This window comes from Otolemur garnettii, unplaced genomic scaffold (assembly GCF_000181295.1).
Source record: "Otolemur garnettii isolate 467f Iridium unplaced genomic scaffold, OtoGar3 scaffold00046, whole genome shotgun sequence".
Taxonomy (NCBI): Eukaryota; Metazoa; Chordata; class Mammalia; order Primates; family Galagidae; genus Otolemur; species Otolemur garnettii.
The window spans coordinates 1,304,121-1,313,943 of record NW_003852441.1 but is presented as its reverse complement, the minus strand read 5'-3'; the positions used below and the strand labels follow the sequence as shown (position 1 = coordinate 1,313,943).

General features: G+C 56.2%; 2 protein-coding genes across 4 annotated transcripts in view; one reads left to right on the top strand and one right to left on the bottom strand.

Annotated features, from left to right (window-relative positions):
- The window catches only part of SLC5A10 (solute carrier family 5 member 10), a 65,642-nt gene that overhangs the window by 14,056 nt on the left and 41,763 nt on the right, over positions 1 to 9,823 (bottom strand). The gene's annotated exons all lie outside the window — the stretch shown is intronic.
- FAM83G (family with sequence similarity 83 member G) overlaps positions 3,287 to 9,823 on the top strand; it is a 31,510-nt gene continuing 24,973 nt past the window's right edge. Inside the window, exon 1 of the mRNA XM_012805952.2 lies at positions 3,287 to 3,843. Coding sequence (XP_012661406.1) covers positions 3,316 to 3,843 — 528 coding nt within the window. The 5' untranslated portion in view covers positions 3,287 to 3,315. The remainder of the gene's footprint in view (positions 3,844 to 9,823) is intronic.

The window sequence follows — 9,823 nt, the reverse complement described above, 5'->3', positions numbered from 1 at the left end:
AAAAAAAAAAAAAAAAAAAACCATGATGTATGAAAGGAAAAGTCAATCAACTGGACCTCATCAAAATTAAAAAACTTAAGTTCAGTGTGAAATACCTGTGAAGAGGATGAAAAGAAAAGCTACACACTGGGAGAAAATATTTGCAGGCCACATGCCTGACAAAAACCCTTTGGGCTCTCACAACTCAATGGTAAAGAATAGAAAATCCTATTAGAAAATGGTCAAAAGACACAGACGTTTCACTGAGGAGGATGGAAAGATGCTAAATAAGCACATGAAAAGACGTTCAATGATATTCCAGAATGTAATCTGGAAAACACTGTGGCTGTTTTTTAACCAGCAAGCACACACCATAGGAGCAAGGGCCGGAGCTCTGAGGCATTTGTGCCAGAGAAAGGGAGCTTTCTGTTTCTATCACATGTGTATAATATTCATAGCAGGGTTATGTGCAATAATCCAAAGCTGAAAACAAGTCTCATGTCCTTTAACCACAATAGTGATTAAACTGTGGTACCTCCATACCATGGAACAGCTCTCAGAAACTGTTGATACAAGCCACAACCTGGATGAAACTCTGGAGAATTATGCTGAGCAGGAAGAAAAGCCAATCCCCAAAGTTTCCATATGATATTTTCCATTTAAATAGCATTCTTGAAATAACCAACTATAGAGTTGTAGAACAGATTAGTGGTTGCCAGGGGTTAGTTAGGATGGTGGAGGTGTGGGTGTGACTGATCTTTGTGGTGAGGGACAGTTGATGGTTACATGAATTTACACACATGACAAGGTGGCATACATTGATAAACACACAAATGTGTACATGTAAAACTGGCAAAATCTGACCAGGCTCTGTGGATTGTACCAGTGCAGATGTTCTGGCTGTGGTATTATTGTACCATAATTATGTAAGACGTCACCACTGAGAGAAACTGGGTGAAGGATGCATGTGACCTCCCTATTAATTTGCTTTTACAACTTCCTATGAATGGATAATTATGGCCAATAACTACAGAGGATGGAAGGCCCATGGTCCTTCAGTCAGAGAGCCAGAACTCTTTATGAGCCTCAGGGCCTTGTGCCCTGGTCAAAACAAAACAAGAAGCTCAGGCCCATAGAGAGTCTTGCCGGGAGTCCATAGAGGCAGACAGGCTATAAATGAGGTTTCAGAAACCCAGGGCAGGGCTCACTCAGTGGGACCACCTCCTCTCATGCCTGGGGTCAGGGGAGATGCAGGTATGTACATATATGGGAGGAGCTGGGGGCACTGCACTGGAGTCTGCTGACCTCTGCAGCCTGTGCTGTCAGACAGTGTAAAGCCCTCAGGGCCAGGGTGGGGGCTATATGGCAGGAAGTGCAGGACTGGTGGCTTTAGGGACCAGGGATGGAGACCACAGGAGTGCTGGGCCTGAGAAAGAGCAGTCTCTGTTCAGGGCAGTACACTTGGGGCAAGAAGGCCTAACAGGTGATGGATGGCAGACATGGTCTTGGGCAGGTGTCCTCAAACTACAGCCCATGGGCCACATGCAGCCCGCCTAGGACATTTATCCGGCCCGCAGGGTGTTTTTGTGGACACTGCCTGTCCTGCTTGGCAGCCAATTCAGCCCGGGGCCCGCAGTCCGGCCCTCCAACAGTCTGAGGGACAGTGAACTGGCCCCCTGTTTAAAACTTTAAGGACCCCTGGTCTTGGGGAAGGTTGTTTGAAGGCATAAGGCCTGGAGATGTCACCAGCCAGCTCTCAGCAGCAGAGAGCAGTGTCTTTAGGGCCTCAAGCCAGCCCCATCCAGATCCAGAACAAGTATGGGGGATGGGAGGGAAGGGCTGGGCTGAGCCAGGAGCCCAGCCACGCCATGGAGCGAGGGCTGTCTGTTGGGCCAGGTTTAATAAGCTTTGCTGTCCCACCCTGACAGCTTGCCTTCAGATGTGGTCCCCACACCCCCCCATAACCAGGGTCCCAAGCCCAGGGGAAGCCAAGCAGAAAGCTGGACCTGGCCCCAACCCACAGCAGCCTTCTGGGCCCCTCCCTGCCCCAGGGTTCAGGTCGGGCACTGGTCATCCTGCAGAACCAGCTAGGAGCCCCCCCCCACACACACACACAGGCAGCAGGACTTGGGAGGAAGGACTGGGCATCTGCCCACTTCACACCAGCTCTGTGAAAGCCCCTGAGATGGAATCAGACAGGGGACAAACGCTTCCAGCCCAGTACCCAGCCATGTGTCTTCACACTGGAAAGCTGAGTATCTCTACATCCCCATCAACTTCCCGTCCCACCTGTGACACTGGGCACAGCTATGGTTAGTCCAAGATCACCAACAGGCCCTAGGATTACAGGGAACTGTAAGGCTGTTAACTACAATTGTACTAAGGCCTAAGATTGAAGACCTAAGGCTGTTGACCCGCTGTGTGACCTCAGGAAGAACACCATCCCTCTCTGGGCTGCAGTGTTCCAGGAGCTCCGGGGCTCTGGCTCGGAATTGGAGCAACATGGGCTGGGGGCAGCACACCGCCCCAGGTCGGCCGGTGTCTGTCGCGGAGTGAATCAGCTTCCGGCCCCGCCCCCGGCGGCACGTGACCGCAGGTGGCGGCGGGGTGGGCGGGGCGGCGCTTAGTCACTTGCCGGCTCCCCGCCGCCGCCGCCGCCGCCAGTGCGCCCCGCTCCGCCCGCGCCCGCGGGGTAAGTGCGTCCCGGCCCCCCCCCACCGCGCTTCCGGGTCCCCTGGATACCTCACCGAGCCCCGGGCCACGTCTGGGCTGCCTTCTCGGGGTGCCGACCCCCGGCGCCCCGGGGAGCTTGACACCCCCTTCCCGGAAGCCCTCGGGATGCGGGATGCGGAACGCGGCTGAGAGCGGAGTTCAGCCTCCCGCCTCCCACACTTGGAAACTTCTGGGAAGTTCCCTGCCTGCCCTAGAGTTGCTCAGAAATTGCCGAAGACCTCGGAAATCTTCAGGGATGTGGGTTCCCTGTACCCTCTCCTTACAGGCACACCGGACCCTGGGATGTGGCCCGGGCCCAATCTCCCCGCACTTGGTCCCCCGTTCCAGCCCGGCCCCCCCACTCAGTCTTCCCACCCGCCTAGTCCGTCTTTCCGACTCCCCACCTCCTGTTGCGGCCCCGCCCCGCCCCGCCCCGCCCCGCCTGTTCTCGGCCCGCGCCCGCCTCACCTGCTCTCTCCTTCAGGTTGTCTCCTGGCAGAGGAGCAGAGGAGCGGGCAGGCCCCGGAGCGCGCTGTTGCCCAGCCGACGGGTTAGGATCCTGACTTTGCGGAACTGTTCTGTTACCCACCCACCCCTGGCAGAAGGGCCCGGGCAGGTGGCACAATGGCCTTCTCACAGGTGCAGTGTCTGGACGACAACCACGTAAACTGGCGCTCCAGCGAGTCCAAGCCCGAGTTCTTCTACAGCGAGGGGCAGCGGTTGGCCCTGGAGGCCCTAGTGGCCCGTGGCCGCGACGCCTTCTATGAGGTGCTGAAGCAGGAGAACATCCGAGACTTCCTGTCAGAGCTGGAGCTCAAGCGCATCCTGGAAAGCATTGAAGTGTATGACCCGGGCTCTGAGGACCCTCGGGGCACCGGGCCCTGCCAGGGGCCTGAGGACAACAGGCTTGGGCTTGGCAATGGCGAGGAAGCCAGCGGTGCAGGAGGGGCCCCCACTGAGGCTGAGCCGCTACCCTCCCTGGAGTACTGGCCCCAGAAGTCTGACCGCTCCATCCCGCAGCTGGATCTGGGCTGGCCCGACACCATTGCCTACCGCGGTGTGACCCGGGCCAGTGTCTACATGCAGCCTCCCATTGATGGGCAGGCCCACATCAAAGAGGTGGTGCGCAAGATGATCAGCCAGGCCCAGAAGGTGAGGGAGTGGGCGCAGGAGGCCCTGGACAGGTGGCTGGCCAGCGGGCCTGACCTGGCCCCTTCTAAGTTCACATTCACTCAGAGCCCAACATAGGGGCCTCAACACAGTCCCAGAGGGATCTCTTGAGCTTCCCTGCTTCCTGGGAGGAGCTTTCCTACCCACCTTCATGGGGTTCCTTGGTTTCTTTACAGAGAGCTAGGATGCCTGGGTCCTCTAGCAGGTGACAATGGGCTGCCCCATCTCAAGGACCTTTGTGCTTTGTTAGGGGTGTTTCTGGTCTCCCCAGTCATAGTGAGAAGGTTCCCCAAACGAAGCTGCTTTGATGGGTAGAGCAGGGAGGAATCTCTGGGCCATTCTCACTCACCTTAGGGTGATTCCACCCTGAGAACCAGGAGGCTCTCACGACTTGAGCTGTCAGGTGGGGAGAGCTTTCACTAGGGTTGGGGATATTGGCATGGAGACTGAGGATGAGCCTCAGTCCATCTGAGGTGCACCTGGAGGTCTGAGTTCAAATTTGTCTGTTTTTTGGTTGTGCTGAGCAACTGAGAGTGAGGTACTCACCCTCTCTGAGCCTCTTTGTAAACTTGGCAATGACAGAACCTTTCCAGGCTAGGATGCGTGGATGGCAGTGGTGTGGTCCTCTTTGGACATGGAAAGAGTCCAGCTGAGGGTTGTCTACCTGCTTTGAATTTTGCCTTTGGAAGGGACCCCAAGCCTGTGGACCTCCCCTCTCTGACTCCTGCCAGGCTGTGCAGAGTTCTGGCTGTGGGTGGCCATTCTTGGTTGACATACTAACACATGTTCTAAGAAGGGGTTCTTGCCACTTGGCGGAGACAGTCATGACCATGATCAGGTGCTGTAACCTGCCGAGTGGAAGTACTTTGTCATCTTTTCAAAGCGTGTCCTGACACAGCTGATAAAACCCACCTAGCAAGCTATGTTGAGGATTCTGAAGTCAGGTCTGGCCTTGGGTTGAGGAACAAGGGATTCCTAGTGAGGTCTCACCCCTTCACTGTTCTGGTCCTCGAGCAAGGCAGCTTATTGCACAAAACCAGAATGCTGGGTTTGGGGACCATTCTGGCTGAAAGAGCTTGGGGGAGCATGTGGGCAGAGAAATCAGAAATGGGTCAGGAGCTGAGGAGGTGGCCCTGGCTCAGGTTTCCAGGAAGGTGGAGTCCCTGCCCCACCAAGGGCGGGCAGAGTTAGCTGGTGGTCAGACCCTAGCTTTCAGGCCTACTCCTACCTCACTGGCTCCCACCCCAGCAGCTTTGCAGTTTCAGGTTTCTGGTCTATATAGTGGAGGTGGCAAGGATAAAAGCTGCATCTCTGGCTACTGTGAAGATGGATTATCAGGAGACAGGAATGAGGAAGGAGCTGGAGTGGGAGGAGGGCACCTTCTTAGTTTTCAGGCACAATGACCCACCCCACACCTGCAGTAGGGTTGGAAGGCGCTGCTGGCATTGGTGTCAGGCAGAGGTGACTCTGGTATAGGCCATGGCACACAGTCCACTGGGACCCTATCGCCCAGCCTCCACCCCTATTTTCAAAATGGAGAAACTGAGGACCTGGGTGGTGGGGAGCTTGATTTGCCGTACAGAGTCCCCCCTACTCTGTACTGCTCCTCCCACCAGCAATAGGAAGGAAGCAGACAGGAACAGCCAGAGGGTCTAATCTCAGACACAGGGATGGCCCAGCCCAGTGATGGGCCAGATAATGGCATGTGGGGCCAGGTTGGGTACTCCTGGCTCCCCTCGCTTCCTCACTGCATCTCGTGGCAACAGCTAAAATCCAGACACTCTATGCCAGGCATCTTCAAACTACGGCCCGCAGGCCACATGTGGCCCACCAGGTGTTTTTGCCACCGCTGCCTGTCCTGCTTAGCAGCCAACTTGGCCCGGGGCCTGCAGTCCAGCCCTCCAACGGTCTGAGGGACAGTGAACTGGCCCCCATTTAAAAAGTTTGAGGACCCTGCACTATGCAGTCCCATGGGGCCCCAGAGCTTCATTTGCTTCCCACAAAGTCCCACAAGGTTATTGATGTCACCTGTCTAAAGTGACATATGAAGAAGTCAATAGATCTCAGGCCTGAGCCCGTTCTGTCCATGTGGCACCACCGTGGGTGATTTCCTTCAGCCTCGACAGGTAGGCATTGCCCTCTGTTGCTATACCCCTCGAGATGGGAGACTCACTGCTGAGACACCCCCCAACACACACCAGATGGCACGGATTCCTTCAAGACCCAACAGGAGGGGCCTCAGAGGTGATATAGGCCAAGGCCCTTGTTTTACAGACAAGGACACCGAGGCATAGAGGACAGGGATTTGTTCATGGCCCCATAGCAAAGCCCTTGCTTTCTGGCCCCGAGTGCCTCTCTACCACATTGTTCTGGGACCTGTTGCCACATGGTGCATGTAGGGGTGGACTGTGATAACAATAGCTACTGTTCATTGAGCAGAAGACACTTTATAGTCTCAAGTAGTGCTATCTGCCCCATTTTTCAGATGTAGAAACCAAGGCCTGATTGGTTAGTCCCTGGTCAAGATTACCTAGCTCGTTCTTGGGTGGAGGTGTGGGGTCCAGGCTTGTGCTGCACTCCAACTCTAGGACCATTCCCCTGCCTCTGTGCCCTAAAGGGACAGATAGGCAGGGCCTGGGAGGGGCAGCTGATCTAGCCCCTTGGAATCCTTTGTCTCCCCTGCTCCAGCTGCTCCTCAGGTTGGCAGGGGCTGGACTGGGACACTGATGGATGCTGACGGGGTGCTGCCTGCTGTCTGCCCAGAGCTCTCCCTCCCTTATCTCTCCCTGTGAATCACCTCTTGTCTCCTTGTCCCAGTCTCCTCTTTTCACCTGGTACGAGTATAGGGAGAGCCCGTAGCCTGGGATGGGAATCCTTTTGTCCAAGTTGTCTGGTTGCATACTGTCCCTTACCCACCTGGGGCTTCTGGGCTGGGGCTGCTGGCGCTGAGTCAGTGTGACCTAGCCTGCTACCTCCTCACTCATCTGCCCTGCTGTCAGCACAACAGGTAGACCCTAGGGCAGGGAAGTGACACCACACACACGCACACGCACACAGGGGAGTGGCTGTGTTCCCATCAGGACTACTGCCAGATCTCCACCCGCCCTCCCTTCCCAAAGGCTGGAATGGAGCTAGTGGGCCCAGGAGTAGGAGTCAAGGGTATGGGGGTCAGGTCCCTGCACTGCCTCCACCTGGCTGTGTGACCAGGACAAGTGCTACCTCCTCTCTCAGCCCTGCTCATCACATCTGTAAAATGGGTGTAGGCCTTAAAGAGTGTTAAGAGTCCCTTTATCTCTGCCCTGTGATTCTAGACTCCTGACGGGAGGCAAATGCCCCAGGTCTTGCCCAGACCATAGCAGCTTGTGCCCTCTGAGTTTCTGGCAGCCTCAGGGGGCTCTAACTCTGGGGTAGAGTCACCTGCTTGCTCTTCCCTCAGCCCCCAGAAGCCAGTGATTTATCTGGGGAAAAACCTGCTGTGGGGTTCCAGCTGCATACCAGAGGCTGGGCCTGTAGGATCATGCCTGGAAGGGCCAAGCCCCAGCCTTGCTGGGCTGTAGCCTTAGATCGGGTGAGGCTGGGCCAGGCTCAGGAAAGGGCCAGGGAGGGACTGCCTCAGCCATGTATAAGGGGCTCTTCCAGCAGATTCTGAGCACCCCCTCCAAGATGTGGAGGTCCCTGTACAATCTCTTCACTGGCCCCCACAGTCCAGGGTAAGGTTCTGGGGGCAGGGGGAATCACCTTCCCCATTTTACAGTTGAGGAAATTGAGAGAGGGCGCGGCACAGTGGCCAAGGCCAGCCTCGAAGCCCAGGTCCCCACCCACCGGGCCAGGGCTTGGGAACGGAGACCCAGAGAAGTAAAGCTGAGCCCAGTTTCATAGTGCCTGAATAACCCAACACCTTTACTACCAAGCCCTTGCCTTCACCTAGAGTCCTAGCCCACAGCTTGTTTTCAGGAGAATAAAAGCAGCTTAATGAGGCATTTACTGAACGCCAGCTCCTCGCCAGGTGCTGAGCAGGCTTGTCACCTTCACTGTGTCACCCTCACCACAACACTTTAAAGCTGTGGCCATTGTTGAGATGAGGAAGCTGAGGCTTAGTGGGCCTCAGAGAAGAAGAACTTGCCTAAGGTGGCAGAGCTGGAAACTGGTCAAGCCGGGCCCAGACCCCAGGTCTGAGCACCTCTATTCTCTGGGGAAGCAGTGTAGGCTGGTCCTTCTCAGCCCTACCCCTTGCACCTGGCCCCCGCTTGACTCAGAATAGTAAAAGCATTTTCATGAGGCTCCCTGTCACCCAAGCACAGTGCTCAGTGGGGAGGGCAGTGGTGGAGCAGCAGTCTGACCACACTAGGACTCAGAGGATCAGGGTGAGTCCTAGTTGCCCATCTCTGGGGACTAGGAGGATGGGTGCTTATCACATGCCTCAGTAGACAGCACCAGGATAACCCCCAGCCCGTGAGAGTTCCTGGGGATGGCCCAGTGGGAGTCCTGGGAGCATAGCACTGGCCCAAGCTCACACCCAGGCTCCTGCCTGCCCTGGTAGCTCCTGCCAGGGCCCAGCGCCTGCATTGGTCAGGGTGGGGAGCCATCTGATAACATAATTCCAGGTGTTGGCTCCTGCCTGCCTTCTGTGAAGGCTTCCTATCCTGTAGGGCTCGCATCTCATTGAGTGTTTAGGGGACAGTTGGGAGCAACCCTTCCAGGAAGGAGCTCTGTGAGGAAGGGGCACCCGCCTCTCCCACCATGAGAGTGGGGTCTGCCTCATGCTCACATGAGGGGGGAAATTGAGGTCTTCGGCGTGGCCCGGCCTGGTCTCCCTTGTGCGAGAGGCTCGCCCTGAAGTGGAGGGCCCTGGCCTCCTCTCAGGCCCTGCTTACCTGCCCATTCAGCTGCCCTGCTTAGCTGTGGCTGTATTGAGTGACCTTGGGCCTCTGTTCTTCATCTGGAAATTAGGGACCAGGCACTTGTGTTGAAGCAGTAACAGACATGGGTGCCCCAAAGTACTAACTTTGCCTTCTCATTAAGAGCAGCCAGGAGGAAGGTGGGGGCTCCCTGAGCTCTGGCACATGCTGGCCCCAGCCTGGCCGGCCCTGGCCTGGGTGGGCTGCAGCAGGCTCAGGCACCTTCCCAGGTTGAATGCATGTGGGGTGGTGGGAAGACAGGCTTTGGTGTCAAATGGACCCAGGCCTGAGCCCCAGCTCTGCCATTGTCTTTTGTGGCTGCTCTGAGATAGTGATTTTTGCCTCTTTGACCTCCTGTTCCTTCCTTAGTGCTGCTGTGATGCTGACACTTGCTTCATAAAGCCACGGTGAAATTTAAATGGAAAAAGAAGGGAACATATAGCACTGGGCTTGGTGTCTGGCATGGAGCTGGTGTTCACTCTTCTCCTAAGAGCCTTTCCCTGAGAGTAGTCTGAGAAGTGGTGAGCTCCATGTCCTGGGACGCATTCAAGCAGGGGCTTGGCAGACTGCAGCAGAGAGGACCTCTAGGTGGCCTAGGGACCTCCACCCTGCCCTGGCTTGCTGTGTGACCTTGAGCAAGTCCTTTCCAGGCCAGGCTTCCTGGGGGATAAGGATGTTCCATAACCCCAGTGTCTGTCTTGCACCCTGGAAAAGCTGGGGGGTTAATGGCTTTCAAGTCTGGGGTTTTAAGATTTTTCCCGTTTGAAAATTGCTGGTGCCATTTGCTGCCTCTGAGGGATGGTCTGGCTGGATCCTGCACCTGTGTGGCTGCTCTGAGGATTCTGAAAGCCCCTTGTGATCAGTGAGAAGAAGGAGGGATCTTGTTCTTTTGCCTCATCCTGTGGGCAAAGTCCTGGTCACCTGACAGCCTTGCCCTAAGCTCTGCCTGAGCTGTGGTGAGGCTACCATCTGCCTGGGGGAGCCTCAGAGCAGTGCCCCACACTGCCGTGGGCTAGGCCCAGCCTCCCTGCCTGGGGGAGCCTCAGAGCAGTGCCCCACACTGC